This window comes from Haliotis asinina, chromosome 10, assembly GCF_037392515.1.
Source record: "Haliotis asinina isolate JCU_RB_2024 chromosome 10, JCU_Hal_asi_v2, whole genome shotgun sequence".
In the NCBI taxonomy this organism is placed as follows: Eukaryota; Metazoa; Mollusca; class Gastropoda; order Lepetellida; family Haliotidae; genus Haliotis; species Haliotis asinina.
Window position 1 is genome coordinate 50,509,579 of NC_090289.1, and position 20,876 is coordinate 50,530,454.

The 20,876-nt window shown below is 41.6% G+C and overlaps 2 protein-coding genes across 3 annotated transcripts in view; one reads left to right on the forward strand and one right to left on the reverse strand.

Annotated features, from left to right (window-relative positions):
- The window catches only part of LOC137297863 (cysteine sulfinic acid decarboxylase-like), a 34,103-nt gene extending 24,952 nt beyond the window's left edge, over positions 1-9,151 (reverse strand). Inside the window, exon 1 of one of the 2 annotated variants that reach the window (XM_067829829.1) lies at positions 9,017-9,151. The gene's annotated coding sequence lies outside the window, so the exon portion shown is untranslated. The remainder of the gene's footprint in view (positions 1-9,016) is intronic. The other variant, XM_067829830.1, reaches the window with a different exon arrangement.
- Positions 9,152-17,481: 8,330 nt separating this feature from the next.
- Positions 17,482-18,834, forward strand: LOC137298756 (uncharacterized). Its single transcript, XM_067831032.1, has 3 exons — positions 17,482-17,695; positions 17,779-18,660; positions 18,773-18,834. The coding sequence occupies exons 1-3, from the start codon at positions 17,482-17,484 to the stop codon at positions 18,832-18,834; spliced, it is 1,158 nt and encodes a 385-aa protein (XP_067687133.1).
- The last annotated feature ends 2,042 nt before the right edge of the window (positions 18,835-20,876 follow it).

Sequence of the window (20,876 nt, forward strand, 5' to 3'; positions counted from 1 at the left end):
TGTGGAGAGCTTGTACACTGAACCACTGCCCATATTGTATGATCCCCAGCTGTGGAGAGCTTGTACACTGAATCACTGCCCATATTGTATGATCCCCAGCTGTGGAGAGCTTGTACACTGAACCACTGCCCATATTGTATGATCCCCAGCTGTGGAGAGCTTGTACACTGAACCATTGCCCATATTGTATGATCCCCAGCTGTGGAGAGCTTGTACACTTAACCACTGTCCATATTGTATGATCCCCAGCTGTGGAGAGCTTGTACACTGAACCATTGCCCATGTTGTATGATCCCCAGCTGTGGAGAGCTTGTACACTGAACCATTGCCCATGTTGTATGATCCCCAGCTGTGGAGAGCTTGTACACTGAACCACTGCCCATATTGTATGATCCCCAGCTGTGGAGAGCTTGTACACTGAACCACTGCCCATATTGTATGATCCCCAGCTGTGGAGAGCTTGTACACTGAACCACTGCCCATATTGTATGATCCCCAGCTGTGGAGAGCTTGTACACTGAACCACTGCCCATATTGTATGATCCCCAGCTGTGGAGAGCTTGTACACTTAACCACTGTCCATATTGTATGATCCCCAGCTGTGGAGAGCTTGTACACTGAACCACTGTCCATATTGTATGATCCTCAGCTGTGGAGAGCTTGTACACTGAACCGTTGCCCATATTGTATGATCCCCAGCTGTGGAGAGCTTGTACACTGAACCACTGCCCATATTGTATGATCCCCAGCTGTGGAGAGCTTGTACACTGAACCACTGCCCATATTGTATGATCCCCAGCTGTGGAGAGCTTGTACACTTAACCACTGTCCATATTGTATGATCCCCAGCTGTGGAGAGCTTGTACACTGAACCATTGCCCATATTGTATGATCCCCAGCTGTGGAGAGCTTGTACACTGAACCATTGCCCATATTGTATGATCCCCAGCTGTGGAGAGCTTGTACACTGAACCACTGTCCATATTGTATGATCCCCAGCTGTGGAGAGCTTGTACACTGAACCACTGCCCATATTGTATGATCCCCAGCTGTGGAGAGCTTGTACACTGAACCACTGTCCATATTGTATGATCCCCAGCTGTGGAGAGCTTGTACACTGAACCACTGCCATATTGTATGATCCCCAGCTGTGGAGAGCTTGTTCACTGAACCATTGCCCATATTGTATGATCCCCAGCTGTGGAGAGCTTGTACACTGAACCACTGCCCATATTGTATGATCCCCAGCTGTGGAGAGCTTGTCCACTGAACCACTGCCCATATTGTATGATCCCCAGCTGTGGAGAGCTTGTCCACTGAACCATTGCCCATATTGTATGATCCCCAGCTGTGGAGAGCTTGTACACTGAACCACTGCCCATATTGTATGATCCCCAGCTGTGGAGAGCTTGACCAGGGATCATCGATGTCCTGTGTGAAGTACTACATTATCGGAAAATCTGTCACCAGAATCAGATGCAATGTCCAGATATCGAGTCAGAATAATCCCAAAGATCTATAAAGTCGGTTACATACACACTCCAGCATACATTTTACATCCTGTCGAAAGTATTGAAATTTGTAATGCTCATAAATGCCTCAGAGTATGAGACTATTCAATATGAATCTTGACCGACCTTGCACAGTTACAGACAGACGATACCTTCATGTTATTGTAATTAAATTTAAGTCTGCCCGCGGGATATCGTATTACTTTTAACTACACTTATTGATAACCTTCAGCTATGTGGGTTAATGTAAAATGTTGCTGCATTAATGCCACCCAAAATAGTGACCTTTCGGTTTTTGGGGTGCTTGGAAACCTGCCCTCAGGGGTGAAATGTATCCTCAGGGGTGAAATGGGTTGCCAGGCCTAAAAAAACCCAAAGAATGGAAATATGACGTTTTACTTTAAATATAGCCCTGCGTTTAGAGAACATTCAAGTTCAACAGAGGCTAATGACTTTTTTCCGGGACAAGTTACACGCATGCTGGACATCTGTCGCAGGAATAGGGTTCAAACAACACGGGCTTGACACTCAATGGAAACAATATATATAACAACATCCAGGGGCGACATTAGTTGCGGGATTAAGGCTGCTGGGTCATAGCTCGGAGCTTGTGCGAGACCGACTTAACTGATAATAATACAACAATGAAATACCTCGATAGGAGGAATATATATTTGATATCATTGCGTTCTGTTAGATTAAAGTATGAAACCAGAGATCATATAACAGATGATTATTAAATGATCTCTGATGAAACGGTCGAACTGCGCTGAATTGTGCAACACCACCACGTGATAGTGTTCTGTCATGTCGTGGTTTTCCTTTTTTTCTTTTGAACGTAAAAACGGATGAAGGATATATATATATATATATGTGTGTGTGTGTGTGTGTGTGTGTGTGTGTGTGTGTGTGTGTGTGTGTGTGTGTGTGTGTGTGTATACAGCATACAAGTGAAAACACTCATGTATACTTCCTAAACATGTACATGGTCGTGTGTCTGCACAGCAGGGCAGGTGTTCGCATACGAACGTGATGAAGCAATGTTGTTTCTCAAACGTGTTTGATGGTTCGTTGTGTCAACCTTTGCAGAACGTTAGGGGGTCTCTCGGTATAACCAGGAACAGGGATTGTCACTCTGCCACGGATTCTTTGGAGGCGAAAGCGATATTCTAATATACTCAGCACTAATAAACCTTTGGTCTGATGAAACTGATAATTATTTGTGACTTACTGAACTTCCTCCATGACACTTTTTGATGGGGTAGAATACCGTTCAACGCGGTCATGATCTTATCTCCGATGTGTTTATTTTATATGGCGGATTTTGTTTTTTTCACCCATGGGCCTGAAATTAAGGTCGGTCAGTCGGGTCAGAACATGCTGACCTTTTCAAGGTCGGCTGGAGTCATTACTGATTCTGCGTTCCATTCGTGTCATCGTCACTGCTGTCTTGTCATATATGCCTCATGGAATCTGTGTCTTCGGGCACTCGTATCCGAGAGTGGTTTTTCCAGTTTCTTAGACACCCAGGGACGTGGGTTACACACAAAAAAAACGCGCCCGTTATTTAACCTGACTTTGGCTGACAAGGATACCTAAATACTACCTAAATATAAAGCTTTGTAACACGACAAAACTGACTTGCTACGCGCCTATCAACTGCGGTGACAAACCCATGTGAGTTACATCGATGGTATTAAACACGTGTGAGATCGATTTGCATGTTTATGATTGGCTACTCCATGGTGATGAGCTAAGGTCACCTTATGACAGACTGCCATCCCAGTTGCAATATATTACTGCTAGACACATATTAGATGATCCTGCGCACTAAACGCATTTGTGACAAGAGAGGCGGTACAACGAATTGGGCGAGTACACTTGGCTGCTACAGGTAGCTTGACGATTATGCACGTGCAATACATGCTAACTGTGACATGAAATCAACACCACTACTGATTAACACCTGTCTCGCTACTGTTTTACACCTGTCTCAATACTGTTAAACAGATTTCATTTGTAGTAAAAAATGTCCAAGTTAGGAAAACATGGGCAAATAGTTCATTCTCAGGCAAGGGAGATAGCATACAATGGTATCATGTATATGGACAAAAATTGTGCAACCAAAGCAGATTCTCTTTTACAAAGTAGCCTTGCTACTGGACTCTCAACGGCAACCTTAAAGCGCATTAAGGCAGAAGGTGGTAGGTGTGCGAGTGGACCTACATTTATCAGTCCCACCAAGTTGCGCAAACACAAAACTTGCAGTTACAAACTTGATGATTTCGACCGGTGTGCAGTCCGTCAATTTGTACAAAGTGTATATGGCGTAAAAAAACAACTACTCACTCTGGATACGATGTATGATATGGCAAAGTGCCAGTTGAACTACAAGGGTCTAAGGAAAGTTTTCGAAAAAATCTCAAAGACATGGGGTTTAGGTGGCGAAAAACGCAGTCAAACCGTAAACATTTAACGGAACGTAAAGACATTGGTTCCAAGCGTTTGCAATACTTGCGTGCAATAAAGAAATACAGAGAAGAAAATCGAACACTCATCTTTATGGATGAAACATGGTTGCATGTACACCACATTGTCCCAAAATGTTGGCAACTTGAGGGTGAAGTCGTAATAAATGGGGTTCAACCTCCGTCTGGCACCGGACCTCGGCTTATTGTGGTTCATGCAGGGGGTGAAAACGGTTTTGTTCCAAATGCTTTGCTTGTTTTTGATTCCAAACTCAAATCAGCAGACTATCATGACGAGATGAACTTTGATAATTTTTCGAAATGGCTCCAGGAAAAGTTGATCCCAAACCTTCCACTGCACACTGTCATCGTTATGGATAATGCACCATATCATAGCAAGCAAGTGGACAAATGTCCGCCAACCGCCAACAGAAAAGATGACGTAAAAGCGTGGCTACAAATGCACAATATCTCATTTGATGAGAAAATGCTTAAAGCCGAACTATTGTTTCTTGCAAAATCCAACAAATCGGGCCTTGTTTACAGAGTAGACATGATGTTGAAGCAACATGGTCATGATGTACTACGTCTCCCTCCATACCACGCAGAACTAAACCCGATTGAGATAATTTGGGCAAATGTGAAAAAATATGTCGCTTCACAAAACTTGCAGTTCACAAAACGTTCCTTAAGAGTTGCCATAAATGAAAGGATGTAACAATTGAAGATGGTTACTGGCAACGTGAAATCGCAGTAGAAAGGGAAATTGACAGACTAGTGATTGACTTAGGACTTGCAAGTGATTAAGACACCGAGACTGATTCAGAGAGTGATAATTAAAGCATAAATCAGTAAGTCCGCCTAATTTTCCAGCATTGTTGTGTGTTGTATAATAATTGACACATACTATATCAGGTTTTTACTGTTCCCATACTTTGTCATGAAAAAGAGTAATCTTTGGTGAGTTGTCTGTATTTTATATCCTTTTAGTCACTGATAAATCTACTGAGTCTGGTACTGAGTAATCCCCAAACCGACAAATTTGTGTACAAAGATATTTCTCACTGACTTATCAATGTCAAAAGGTATTTTCAGTTTTCTGTACACAATTTTATTGACCGTAATAAAAATATGACAGAAATTTGGAAATATTGTTTGAATACTAACCAATTCTCTGGAACCGGTTATATAAATTTCCAAGACATGTATTCCCGGTCGATCACCAGCGGAATTATGGACGAAAATCAGCCCGTACAGAGAAATAGGAACAAAATTATGGGATAAAAATATTTCTCCCTTGCTACTCTGTTTTAGCCACCACCATTCAGTAACAGATAACTTTTAACATATTAAAAAGTTAAATGAAACACAATTAACTATATGTAGTTATTATCTATTTAATATTTAGCAGACGAAAAGTCAACTTTACCCATTAAAACAACACCGCATATTCCTTCGAATGATAAGACTGCAATTTCAGGCATACGATACTGATATTCCACGCTAACCTTTAGTTAAGACGAAGATAAATAGATGATTGGGGCATTGACAAGCATTTTAGATATTTAACAATTTTGTTAAAAAAAAAACCCAGGAAAATGTCACTTGCTTGAAATAGATCGGTGGTCCTAAATATATTTACTCAGTATATTGTGTTGATTCAATTCGTTGGGATTGTACCTGTTCCCAAATCGAGTGTGCTATAACAATTCATGCGTGAAACGCACAGTGAAAATGAACTTCTCGATATTTATCAGACAACCTGTCTCCCTCTTGTTTCAAGTGGATCGTTCTGTGGGGCGTTCACAAGTATGCAAATTGGGGTCATTTGTGAGGTCATGGATCATCTTATATGTGTTTACCAGTAATAGGTTTATCTATTTTTCGCAACTCTTTCAATTGTATGGTTTTGGAGTGTTCGGTGGCATGTTTCTAACAATAGCAATCACAAATTTTGGTTTACATAAATTAGTTCGTTATTCCGTTTTCTTGCATACAATTCATAGTATGCAAAGTTTGCTGTTTGGTCCGTTATGATGGTAAACATCAGTTGTGGAAGATGAAAGTTCAGAATCCGTCCATTTTACCGATTTTGCAGTTCATTTCGACATCAGGTGTGGATCTGTCTCTTCACATGTGTGTCAGCCTTCATAACATGCAAAACTATGGCCATGTCGGTGGTAGTGAGAGAATCAGTGAGTGAGTGAGTGAGTGAATGATATGGCATTTAAGTATTTGTGTTATGCTGTCGGTATTTAACTGTTGGTGTGAGGTTGTTGGTGTTGGTGAAAAGTAGTTTAAGTGTAGCTGTTGGGTGTTGGGATGTTGAAGCTCATGTCTAACTGTTGCTTAATCCGTGTTTCTGGTTAGGTGTGTTGGTGCAGAGTTCCGCTAATTTTATTCTTCAGAGCTGATTCTTGCTCTTTATAGCCCTGAGGTGTCGTTAAAAGAATAAAAAGAAGTGATATCCATAAAAGGTGTCATGTATTCATGTTCGTCCACCTTGTAAGTACCTTCCACGATGTGATGTAAACCTATGTGCAACTAAAATGGGATGTTGATTGCTTTCATTTCCGCAGTGCCACGCTGGATTACCAAAAGCCTTCAGGCATTATTACCATCGCGACTTCGGAAAGCATTGAATGCTTCGTCAGGTACAACAAGACAAGTGAAGTACAACGCATAAATAACGTCAGGAACTTCCTGGTTCACGCCATTGATTTTGGGGATAGTTCAATGACATTACACTTTAATACCTCACAACAAAACGTGGCCGTGCGATTATAATATTTCTAAAAAATATCATTTTAAATACACATGACAACGCTACCGCTATTCATAACAAGATAATTGATTGGTTTATGAGTAAACAGTTCAGGTGAACAACTGCCCGAACTGCGAGAAGATGTTATCGCACTGTGTCTGTGTAGGAACGCCAAGACAGCCCGGAGTCCGCACGTGAAGACCAAATTAGAGTAGGGTAGATTATGTAACGTTGAACTTCAGTGACATCGTGTCAGGAGACGGGGCACGCACGTGTCACATGTTTAGATAAATGTGTGCAAGTAGTTTTGTTCATTTTGAAGTATGGATTTTGGAGCGTTAAGAGCGTGTGCGTCTTCGTTACTTTAGTTTGAGCGTATGCGTATTTGTGCGCGACCACACTGAATATGACTATGGATATTCTGAATATGACTGTTAGAGAATGGCAGATATTCCTACAAATCACGAACACCTGACAAACACACGAACACATAGTGCACATCATAACCTATGAGTGGAGATGTTTCACATTGGCGTTTTCGTTGATATAGGTGTTATTGTTATTTGTTAAGGGAAACTAATGTTTTTTTATTACTTGGTCGACTGAAGGACTCCGGTTCCTGCGCACAACACTTTAAATTAAACCAGGTAACCTACTCCGCGGAACGGCTAGACAATGGAATTTCAGAAATCAGAATCTTCTAACCAAACCAGGCCTAAAAATGTCAACATGACAGCAGTAGGCTATGAGAGTGAGTTTCTTTTTACGGCGCTTTTAGCAATATTTCTGCAATATCATGACGGGGAACATCAGAAATTGGCCTAACACATTGTATCCATGTAGGGAATCGAACCCGGGTCTTCAGCGTGACGAGCGAGCACTTTAAGCAGTGGGCTACCCTACCACCTGTTTGGGTTTTAAGAAAGGTAAACTGTTTAACAATGATTAAGAAGTGACTTCTGTATCTTCGGAGTGTATGGAAGTATAAGCAAGCAACAAATTGACAACTGCTTTTTAAATAATCACATCAGAATAGCATATGCTTATTCAGCCATGAACATAGACAAAGACCGAAGATAAAAATACCCAGTTCAGTAAACATGGTTCAGCGTAATGATTCAAAACAAGTTCCCGACAATCAAAGTTAAATGAGTCCGTCTGCAGGCATGTCTCTTTGCAGGGGTATAAAAACCTTTTGCTTTTATGTCGGGAGCACATTTGTCAATTACTAGCATACCACAATACATTTATCGTGTCTTTGAATGGCAGTTTATTTCCAAAGGAAGTATATTGCTAGAAGAGTTAGTACTTTTGAGAACTGAGAATCGATACTAGAAAAACGCCATTTGTGTGGATACAAGTAGAGCGAGTTCTGCATGCTAAACTCTGGCATGCTAAACGCTGAAGAAAGGACAGCTGGGTCAAGCTGACCGAGTGTATCCTGTTTCATATGTGTTCTTTGATATCTGACAAGTTAGCTCATGTAAATCATTGTGACAAGAATGACGATAAGAGCATGGAGCAAATGCGTTAAGGTAACTGTATGGACATCCAAAACTTTAAATGACATTTAGAGAGGACACGCTTAGATTGCGACCAGACAACAGCCAGCCGGGTACATATCTACCTAGTGAATGAAGCCCACTGATGTAAGTTCAAAGGGTATGCTCACACTCTGAAACTCTATGTTCTTGACGATAAAGAAGAATCCACAATTTTCTCTTTGATTAAACCTAACGAACCTACTTGTTAAGTACGACTTCCAGCGAAGCTGACCAAAATTCACGGCGACATGGCTTAATAAAACAAATCTAAGAACGATATGTTGTATTGATGACAACTTCTACATTATGTTTAGATGCAACTTTTCCTAACATATTGTAATGAAGATGTCATGCTTAAAATGCCAATCGTACAGATAGGAAAATCAAGAAATCCTGTTATGAAATATTTTTAAATATGTTTTTAAAAGGCGAACATCCCCTCACTCTCGACAGATGTAACAAAATTCATCTAAAACCGAAAGTTCAGTTCCAAAACACTAAAAGTTCCTCTCCAAAACGCTGGACGCCCAATCACTAAAACGCTATAGTTCCATTCCTGAAACGCTGTTTGAAACAGAACAATGTTTTCAGCAACAAAACGTGACCGTGCTGTTATTTCTCTAAGACATCATTTTAAATAAGCATGAGAACGCTGCCACTATTTCATAACAAGATAATTTGTTTTCAAAATGTGTCTACAAATATAAAACTTTAAAAATGTTGCTTTACCTTACAGCTGGGGAGAAAGCTCCGTTCAGTGTGCGCCGACAGTCCTAGAATGTCCTTATAGATTTTTCCACTGAAACTTTCCGCTGACAAAACGTGACCCTGTCCTACAGCTGCAGGTCAAGGTGACCCCGCAGCAGACATACAGTTAACGCTGCGTGACGGTCTGCCTTGGGCGGCCATGCAGAATGCAGGACAGAGAATTACATGGAGGGTTCAGGAAGTGGTGTCGGTTAGCAGTGAATTCTCGTTAACTCGAACTGTTAGATTTTTTAAACCTCTGTCTCGAACTATGGATTAGTCGATAATAGCTTTGAGGTGTGACCGACATGGGGTGTGCATGATACTAGGCCGATGGTTAGGATGTGGTTCAATCGATCGAGCAGTGCAGCTTTCAATTACACAACAGAATCTACGTCAGTCACCCAACGCAGTGTGTCACGTCCATGCTCAGTGGACACATATTGGATGACAAACATTGACTGAAAACGCCCTTTTCAGGGACATACAAGCAGACTGGCTATTCAGCTGAGTCACGATGACATGGCAAAATCTTTCAAAGTCAAGCCATAGCTCTGTTTCGCTTGAACAACTTCTCACAGTTTGTGACATTCATGACATGGGAATACTTATACAGTAAACAGACATATCCACGTATATAATACCAGTTTTTTTATTTAATTCACACATAATGTTATTTATTTGGACACATGTAAAAGCAAGATGTCAGCATCGTAGCTATCCTCGATTATCTCCAAGGTATAATTATCATAAGTTTCAACTATACCTTCCTTGGCTGACTTTTTCATCCATTCAGATGTCTACGTTGGGAAGTTGAGAGTACTAATCACAATTCACATCGCTTCTTAAATTACTAACCGTTTCGGACCTGTCAATTTGTCTGTATGATTTCCCCAAAAATCTGAATCGCTCTGCGAACAAACCTTCGCTGCTGGGTTGCGATCGCTATCTTTGTTGACACCAAGATGACTGGCTTCAGTGAAAATGCGGTGTCAGAAAAAGGAGGTAATAAACTTATCGGGGCGAGTCATAGATGCATTCCGGGTATAGTGGAAACTTATTTTGTTGGAACCTCCTAAAAAGGCAGACGCTGGTTTGACAAACAGCTGGTTCAGTGATGTTACTGGTTTGCTGGATCCATCTGTGCCATACCATCGGTTCTCTCTGTTGAGTTGGGCACAAGTTGGGCATGATATTTCTTTGAAACGTCAGTTATGTATTATCCACAAATCGCTACCACTATGAAATATGCAGAATTCCTGCGTCGAAAACATTACATCCTCTGACCATAGTTGGTAACACCCAGCTGTTTCCGGCGTTAGGCTAATTAATATTAGTGACCCCCGGTATTGATTATTGGGTATGGGGTATGGGGGATTCGTTTTGGCGTCGATGTTCCTTATCCCACACAGGAATACAGATTGTTTCGGTATATATTCCTGTATATGTCCTTTCATAAGCTTTGATATGCAATGCGACTCCAGGGTCGAGTTTCACAAAACTCTCGTAAGTCTAAGATCTAGTATCCATTCTCATAGCATTCGTACCTCACATGGTGTAACACCTCACATGGTGTAGCACCTCACACGGTGTAACACCTCACATGGTGTAGCACCTCACATGGTGTAGCACCTCACATGGTGTAACACCTCACATGGTGTAGCACCTCACATGGTGTAACACCTCACATGGTGTAGCACCTCACATGGTGTAACACCTCACATGGTGTAGCACCTCACATGGTGTAACACCTCACATGGTGTACCACCTCACACGGTGTAGCACCTCACACGGTGTAACACCTCACACGGTGTAACACCTCACACGGTGTAGCACCTCACACGGTGTAGCACCTCACACGGTGTAACACCTCACACGGTGTAGCACCTCACATGGTGTAACACCTCACACGGTGTAACACCTCACACGGTGTAGCACCTCACATGGTGTAACACCTCACATGGTGCAACACCTCACATGGTGTAACACCTCACATGGTGTAGCACCTCACATGGTGTAGCACCTCACATGGTGTAGCACCTCACATGGTGTAGCACCTCACATGGTGTAGCACCTCACATGGTGTAGCACCTCACATGGTGTAGCACCTCACATGGTGTAACACCTCACATGGTGTAGCACCTCACATGGTGTAGCACCTCACATGGTGTAACACCTCACATGGTGTAACACCTGACATGGTGTAACACCTGACATGGTGTAGCACCCTCACATGGTGCAACACCTCACATGGTGCAACACCTCACATGGTGCAGCACCTCACATGGTGTAACACCTCACATGGTGTAGCACCTCACATGGTGTAACACCTCACATGGTGTAGCACCTCACATGGTGTAACACCTCACATGGTGTAACACCTCACATGGTGTAACGTAGGTGGTACGAATGCAACGAGAAAAGTTACGAGATATTAGGCTGAAGAGAGTAGTGTGAAACGGGACCCAGGTCTATTACGGCCGCTTCATGTGCGGCAGCGGACATAAACATCTGCAGTCAGAATCCACCTTCGCAAACTGGATACCTGTAGCTATCCTCCCAAACCTTCTTCACGTCCGCAGACTAAAACAGAAGTATATACGGTCCAGGGCTCGGCTAGAATTCTGAATAATCTTTCAGGAAATGGGACAACAAAACTTAATCTGAAGTATTCTTCCACAACTGTAGCAACAGTATGTCTCACGCGAAGGATGGAAGACCACGGGCGAGATACCTGCATGACGTAATACCAATATATCATGGTACACATTTACGTCATGCCATCACTGACATATGATGTCTGATAGCAGATTTACCCATTCATATTTTTTAATTAAGGTGTCTGGAAGAACATAACAACACATTATACATCATTATCAAAATGAACTGTATCCTTATAAGCACTGTAAAATTCTAGTGTTGTCTTATCTTTGCTCGCTTAAATCATTGATCGTTTATTGCTCATCCGAGTTTAAACAGGTAACCAACAAGTTTTTAAATTCAGGCTGTTTGTTCATCTGGTTGACCCACTGTTGCTTAAAGTCTAGTACAGATAGTGACCACAATATTTTCATATCTCAAAGAACTCATCTCATTCAACTAATCTTCATACAATAAACTACACACTTTATCCTTTCCGTGTTTTCCCAAAAGCAAAACAGTAATTGCCGTGTTGCATATTCCTAGTAATTACCTAGTGATTGATTTCTTCTCACCATGTAATCCATGCAGTTACATTATCACAATATCAAATATGTAAGCTCAGTTCACCCCCACCCGAACTTTCCCTCGGACATAAAGGTTTGTAGAGATCCCTGTACTGCCGAAGCCTGTTGTTATAACCGGGTCGTGGTTCCGACACATTATGTAACACGTCCATCCATCTCACCCAGTTGCCCGGGGTCATGAAAGGTTATTTCAGGCTGTTGACGCCCTTGGTGCCAGAGGGTTAAACAACACTGTGTCTGTCATGTAATTAATCATTAATGTAAAGAGGTGTTTTCTACAAACAGTGCTTCTAGCTTGCCTCCGGGGGTAGGGTGTGGTGTCACGCTGACTACTTGAGTAAGACCTGAGTATTTCATGTAGTGTAGGCTATGTGTGGATGATTTTATGTCATAAAAGTGTGAGAATGGCATATGCACGCGACGTAATTTTAATTTATGTAGTTGACATGCGGAAGTGTGAAATATCCGTTAAAATAAGTCCGGACTGACTACAGTTCCAGTGGCAGGGAGATAGGAAACGTGAAAAAAGGACTACACAGAGGAGAGATTAGTACAGAAATGAGCAATGTGGATTTGTTTCAAAGTTCAAAGCGACTTACATGGAACAGACCATGTTTTTATGCAAATTAGTCTGCGATGACGTTGTAATACAAACGACACTTTTTAAATGACATTTTTGAAATTAAATTTAGCTTCGTTACAAACCATACCTACCGCAAAAAATAATAACTTTCATGCTGAAACTATTAAGGATGTGGCTACCATGGAGTCTCACTATCACTACAAAAAGAAGCAGGTATGAGGGGTCGTCTCAAAGGCAAAATCAGGACGAGTGAAGCAAATGCTTATGGGTATCTTGTGTCATACTCTTTTACAAATGTTAACATAAGCTTCATGAAAGAAAGACACGTAAGATGTTAATCAATGGATGAGACATCTCCAACACACATGAAAAAGCACAAAATATTTTAAAATGTCTCCTTGTACCCGTAGACAGCGCATGCATTTCATGCTGTGTGAGTCGACCTAATTGCCATTTATAGTTTTCAGTCTAGTTTTGATCTTTTGTTTTCAGCCTTTAGCCGTATTTCTTCTAAGTTTTGCCCGATTTTACGAGTAAACATGATTTTCTGGATATCCTCTTATGCATCCTTTTAAGCTGAAGTGAGGTATTTCGACATATCCTTTTTGGAGTTGTGTAAATGTAAGGGATAGAGAGTAACAGCATAAAACAGTGTTGTTGTTTGTTTTTGTTTTTGTTTTTTTTATTGTTTCCGACATTAGGAAAGGGATTCAGCTGGTTTCATAGTGAGTGAGTTTGGTTTTACGCCGCTTTAAGCAATATTTTAGCAGTATCACGGCGGTGGACACCAGAAATAGGTCTCACACATTGCACTCTTGTGGTCAATGGAATCCTGGTTTTCAGCGTGACGAGCGAACGCTTTGAATCACTGGGCTACCCGACCGTCCCATTTTTATAGTGCTAACCTACTAAGATACCATGTTTCAGTTTAAGGGAAATTACCCAACTCACGGTATACCCACAGTGGCTTGTATTGCTGAAAATAATACGTCCTGGGTCAAACAAGCGCACACTGATATCCATACACATGTAAAGAAGGAAAAGCATGTAACGCGCACAAGGTTGTCAAACATCCCCCTGTGGGTATACCGATATTGAACCATCAGTCAGTGTATTAACCCAAAATGTTAAAGGTCACATGCAACGTGAAACACAACTTTGCAGATTCTGATACCTTTCGGTATTCACATACCGAAACAAATCAACAAAAATGCCAGTTCAACCTAAAATACAGTTTCAATCATTGACCACATCCAATTTGAACTTAACACCTATCTGTCTATGAACAAACTAAACTGATTTATGACTCGTGCACCCGGGTCTTGTCTCTGCCACATTATGTAATTAGGCAGGTGTGATACTTGTACGCATGATATGTTTTTTATGTCTATGGGCTGCAAGCAAACTACATGCATTTTTCTTGGCTGACTGGATCTGACTGCAAACTCTTGTCATTTTCAAGTCCTGCTTTGAACTATGGTTCAATTTCTTTATTATACAAGGTCACAACGTTTCGAGACAGGTTCTAGTCTCTTCTTCAGAGAAACGTTGTGACCTTGTATAATATAGAAGTTGAACCATAAAGCATTTTTAGTTTGATTCCTCCAACTTCTAAATGCCTTTGAAACAACTCCTGCTTTGTACTTGGTCGAAATGACAGTTCCCAGCCACGCTGTAGTTCACCATCTCTACTGAGATGATTTTTTTATTAGATCGAACGCATATTCAGAGAACATGTATTTACAGAACTCAACATCTTTTTATTCATTCTTTATGGATGACAACTTTTTTATGTATATGATTTTGTTTGACAATGGTATATGAATCCATACTGAAACGACGCATCAAGTACTATAACAGAATTTGTGATCCATAAAGAATCTTACTTTCTTGTGACTCGCCATACTTCTAAAAAACTCCATCAAACAGATCATCTTTCTGTACACACAATGAGCCCTCATCGTTACACTTGAGTGTCCACCCACCCACTATGACTGGGTTCGGTCTCCCGAGGGCTTCGTTAAGTAAGTACAAGCACAAAATATTGCGATTGTACGCTTGCAACTGTGTTTATTTGCTTGTTCAAAAGCAGCAATGTATATTATATGTCACGAATAAGTGATAATTGTGATTTAATAATGTTTGATATTTTGGTTGTGACATTTAAGCCTTGGACAACTATTAACATATTTTGGTGCCAGCTGACCAGGAAGTCGACCCACTCACCCTACTCTCGATAGACAGAAGCTGTCCCCTTGATCATGGAGGTGGAGAGAGTATTGTATTATAGGCATGTCAACAGAACATAGTCTGACTCAGCATCTGTTTCAAGTGGTCATTGTCCGGGTCAAGCTGTTCAAGTACTGACCAGTCTGTCACCGGCCCTCACATACGGCAACAAAGTTCACGGCTTCATTACTTCGTGTTCATGGTGTATAAAACCAAAATAGGCTTTGGGAGCTCTTGAACTCTTTATGGACTACCGGACAAAAGAAAGAATCTATGACTGTGGGTGGCTAAACTGAAACGGTCAAGAAATGGTTATTCTGACGTCATACTTACATCTGACGTCGACCTTTGAAGGTCCCGGGGTAGAATAGGCCTTTAAAAACCCATGCTTGCCATAAAAGGCGACTGTGCTTGTCGTATGAGGCGACTAACGGGATCGGGTGGTCAGGCTCGCTGACTTGGTTGACACATGTCATCAGTTCCCAATTGCGCAGATCGATGCTCATGTTGTTGATCACTGGATTGTCTGGTCCAGACTCGATTATTTACAGACCGCCGCCATATAGCCGGAATATTGCTGAGTGCGGCGTAAAGCTAAACTCACTCACTCACTCACATCTGACGTCATCAAGACATCGTAGAATATTCTGTGAACAAACAATCACATGCCTAAGGGTGGTGGTGGTGGTGGTGGTGTGTGTGTGTGTGTGTGTGTGTGTGTGTGTGTGTGTGTGTGTGTGTGTGTGTGTGTGTGTGTGTATACATATGCATATATACATGCATTTTCAAACATAATCTTCTTGTCAGTAGAGCTATACATATATATACTTCTGCGACAGTTATTTTCATCCATATTCCTTAGACTGCATAAAAATAAATGTTTCTCAGCCACATTATTTTCGGCATTTTTAATATTTTTTTTATAGAAAATAAGTGACGAGGGAGGAACACATTTTTATTTCTTTTCTCTCAGAAATACAGCTTGGAAGGTTTAGCCACGTGTTGAGAAGTCGTACATTCAGTCACACTCTTCTTACCGACACTCACCCTTATACTGGACAAATGTATGACGCTACAAAGTCAAAATTATTTTTACTCAAATGGCAATAAAAATTGTTACGAGCATAAATAAAAGTGACTCTCCGATGCCCGAGAAACATTTAACTTTTTTATTTAGCCTTAGCATTGATTGTTGAATCTCCATAATAAATAAATACTTTATCTATTATGATTGGGGTGAAGGAAGCGTCAGTATATATCTTCAGTCGTTATGGGTGTGGCAGTGTGATGATGGGCACATTATCAAATTTTAGAAAATGTTTGGTGATTTTTCGTGCCAGTTGTGTGGTATGCATATTAAACTTCCGTGTAACCTCTCGCGAAAGTTAGTGTTGTGTTCAAATGGTATATGGCAATGCATGTATAATAAATTAACGAAAAATGGTGATTTCTCTTTATCATTTGGATACGATAACATTCATGAACCAAGGCATGCAGCCTAAACGACCGACCTCAGCTATTGGATGCCGTGGACCATTTCTAAATTGGGTAGCTGTTGTTAGTATGGCTATTCTGATTATCAGTTGCTAACATTTGTTATGGCGTCACTGATGCTTGATTCTGATGCACCGTGGTTGTCATACATTCTTCAAAGCATGAAATGCATAGGTCATTTTGAGAACGTTGCACTCATGTAGATGTTGTAAAAACCATACAAATATACTATATCTTTCTAAAACGTCATCTATGTGTGATTGTAAACGCGTCAAAACGCGTCATTTTTAACTTTCCCTTTATTCCCCTTATTGCAAAGCAATCTGGTGTCGCAAGTAAGCGGATCACAATGACAAAGCAAACGTAGCATTTAGTGTTGTCATTCGTTTTTCCGCCAATCCAAACATCACCATTGGCCGCCTTGAAGCTGGGAAGTCGCAGTGTGCAGTTGCCCGAAATTTCAGCGTTCGTCAGAACACCATATCTCGCCTTTGGGTCGTTTCCCGCAATCCAGTTCCGCCCATGATCGCGCCAGAGTTGGCGGTCCAAGAGTCACCATCCATAGCCCAGGACCGATACATCTGATTTGTCCACTTGCGTCATCGTCTAACCACAATCATGGAGACTGCACAACGCATCCCTTGTTTGAGAAGAAACTGTCAGGAATCGTTTACGTGAAGTGCAGTTTCCTCCAATATAGCACTGTTTGAGATGAGAAACTTTCGTCGGCACAATCTTTTGCGCTGGTGTCGATGAACTAGAACCTTAGAAACTGGAGGCGAGTTTGGTTCAGTGAGGAATCACTTCTTCTGATGAGAAAGACATTATGATTACTGTCGGGGAAATGAACATTTTGCTCCTAATTACATTCGACAGTTCAGAGATTCAGTGGAGGTTGTGTCAAATATACCAAGATGGCGTCAGGGGTAGACCTGTGTAAACTGCTGTCCGACTCAAATCGTGTCTTGAATGGTTATACTAACGGAGAAGGCGTACAAAGTGTACTAAATGACCACTGTAGTGGTGAGGATATATCCGGTGATCTGGCACAAACTCAAGATATGCATATTGGTGAAGTCGTGGGCAATGTTGTGATGACAAACTCGACAGACGAAACAAACAACGGTGGTGAGTGTGAATTTGTTGTACCCGATTTACACAATCAGAATGGATATGCGGATACTATTGAGTACATCATTTCTGATCATTAGGACCAATCAAGGAGATAATGGCAAAGTTCGAAAGGGACCTCGCCGACTTGAGGGGTGAACTGATACAAGAAATTGATTACCTCAATCAGAAGATTACACAACTCCAGTGTGACAATAAGCAGCTGACGCGCGATAGAGACGGCGTAAATAATGAGCTTAAGAAAACAAACGAATACATGGAAAAACTAAAACAAAGTACCGTGAAGGCCGTAGAGCGCATGCGCAAGGAAAACAATGACAGAGTAACAGAAGTTGAAGCATGTAAGTCACAGTTACAATCCACTCATACAGATATGTTGTCACTTAGAAAAGAACTGGATAGGTATGCAAAACTCCAAAATGAAATTGTCACAGAAGCATCGAAGTTAAAAGAAAGCATAGAGGAATTAAACAGTTCAAATAAAAGAATGGATAAAAGAGTAACTGACCTTCGAAAGCATGTGTCTGATGCTAATATGAAATTGGAAGAGAAGAGCTTAGAGATAACTCGTTTCTCCGATGACAGAAGCCTCGGTATCACAAACCTGAAATCAAAAGTCTCCTTACTAACCAATGGAGTGAACTCACTGGAGAGTGATATAGCGGAAGTAGACAAGTCATGCAAATCAATAGAACATGCCATGGTGGATCTCCGGAAGAAAGTAGTGACTCTGGAAAAACAACTGAAACAAACGGCAGGCAAAAAGTGCGTGAATAAGAAGGACTCTACTGAAAGAGGTGTACAGTGCATCTCTGTCAACGCTGCATCACAGGTCATAGAGAAGTCGACAGAATCAACCCCAAAACGCGTACACCCTATCAACAATGGACTCACGCAAGATAAAACTCAACCATCATGTTTGACTCCAGAAGTCCAAGAGTCCACTCACGTTCCGTCCTACAGTGAGTGCTTGCAGTAAAACCCAAGCAAAGCCCAGACTCCAGGCGATCTGCAGCCGGAACAGCACGCAAAACCTAACCAGGCAGTATCACACATCAAAACTATTGTGAGCAGGGACCAGTGCCCTGCTACTCGAGACGTACCTGAAGAATTCTGTGCTGCTCCCCCAAGGATGAGGACAGCGCGCTTCTACATAGGCGGAATCAACAAATCCAACACCATGGAATCACTCAAGCGGTACTTGGAAAATAGAAACGTACACATTACGTTTTTAAGGTTCTTTAATCGGCCAGACAAACGCTTTGCTTCAGCCCAAGTGAATGTACTTCTGCAGGACAAAGAAAAACTTGAAGATGCTTCCTTTTGGCCTGAACATATCGTGGTTAAACCATGGCTGTCCAGAGATCAGTTCTGGCAGAAGATCCACAGTAGAGGAAAGACATCAACAAACCCTGCTCATGAACAAAAGTAACATGTTAAATCTGATGTGTTGGAATGCAAGAGGCATCATGTCTAGTGCACCATACCTCAACAGGTGCTTAGAAGAACACTGCATTGACATATGCGCTATAGCAGATCACCAACTCAGGGGGTATAACTTGGCGTTTATTGATGTCCTGAATGAAAACTACCACGCCATTGCTAGCCCTGCCCCAGAACCAGCTCACAACATACATAGTGCATGTGCAAGTGGAGGGACAGCATTACTGATCCACAGAAAGCTGCAGCGGTATGTCTCTGATTTAAAACTGGACTGTGAAAGTGGCCGTATATCAGGAATAGAAATCGACAATCAAGACAACACTTATACATACTTCATATGTGTTTACTTACCTCCGTCAAACCGATCAGTTGATGTGTTCATATATTATCTCCAACAGTTACAAGATACATATGATGCCTACTCACTCAGAGGACGAGTTTATTTCCTTGGGGATTTCAACACAGGTCTCTGTGGACCCAGACACAGCAGAACACTGGACAGTAGAGGAGTTGCTCTCACTGCATTCATTCAGAAGAACAGACTAATCCCGGTTAACATGCTGAACAATTGCAGAGGACCAACATCTACTTTCCAAGCTTATGAAGGTGGTCCTAGAACAGTTTTAGACTATATTCTAGTCCCAGAAGACATAGCCAGTGTTACCCAGAGTATTCAGGTAAAGGACGACAACCCATACAACATATCAGACCACCACCCAGTTATATGTTCAGTACCCAACGTCATCAATGGAGATGTTCCTCCAGAGTACAACTTCTCCAGGCCATCCTGGGACAAGGCAATACGTGATGGCACACTGACTGACTACACCTGTAGTGTTTCCAATCTACTCTGGACGATTCAACTTCCTTCAAGTGAGTGCGACTCAGAAGACATCGAAATGTTCTACACTGAAATTGTTAGCTGCTTAAAGAGATCGTCCGACAAATTCATCCCACAATCCCACTTCTCAAAACACTTAAAGCCATATTGGAAAGGCGTGGTTAAAGATCATCATCGCACTATGATGAGGGCAAGAGACACGTGGATCAAGAGTGGGCGTCCTCGGGGAATGCACCACGAAGTGTTTCGTCAGTATAAGAGGAACAAGGATGCTTTTAGAACTGCTCTCAAGACGGCGGCCCTGCAGTTTGAGACTGATGAGTACAGCAAGCTGGACAAGCTTAGCGATGTCGACCAAAAACTTTTCTGGTCCCTGCTGCGGCGAGGTAGCACAAGACACCAAATAACATGTTTAATGTCCAAGGATAAGCATGTTCGTAATCCAAAAGAGATATGCAACGTCCTTGCAGATCACCTTAAAAACGTCTTCATGGACAAGTCAGAACCACATTTCTGTGAAACCTTCAAGCTACACATTGTAAAAGAAGTTGAAGCTATACGTCAGAAAATAGAAACAGAAAAGAATCTGTCAGACATTGTTCCCATCACTCAAGAGGAGATAACTCAACTATCCCGATCCCTTAAAAACAACAAGGCTGCTGGAGAAGATGGAGTTACCTATGAACACTTAAAGTATGGCGGTAAATACTTATCCAAATGTCTCTCGGTACTTTTTAACCTTATCTTGCAAACGGGCTATATACCGAAGGCTTGGAAGAATGGAGTAATAGTACCAATTTACAAAGGAGGAGATGAATCTAGAATGAACCCAGACTCTTATAGGGGTATCACTCTGCTACCAGCGATACTTAAACGCTTCGAACTCGTCATCTC

What these genes read in the sequence shown, in the direction of transcription:
- LOC137298756 (XM_067831032.1), top strand. Translation starts at nt 17,482, where the DNA reads ATGGCGTCAGGGGTAGACCTGTGTAAACTGCTGTCCGACTCAAATCGT. An exon ending in AGACGAAACAAACAACGGTG is followed by an intron (nt 17,696 to 17,778) that starts GTGAGTGTGAAT and finishes TCTGATCATTAG; the next exon opens with GACCAATCAAGGAGATAATG. An exon ending in CACTCACGTTCCGTCCTACA is followed by an intron (nt 18,661 to 18,772) that starts GTGAGTGCTTGC and finishes TATTGTGAGCAG; the next exon opens with GGACCAGTGCCCTGCTACTC.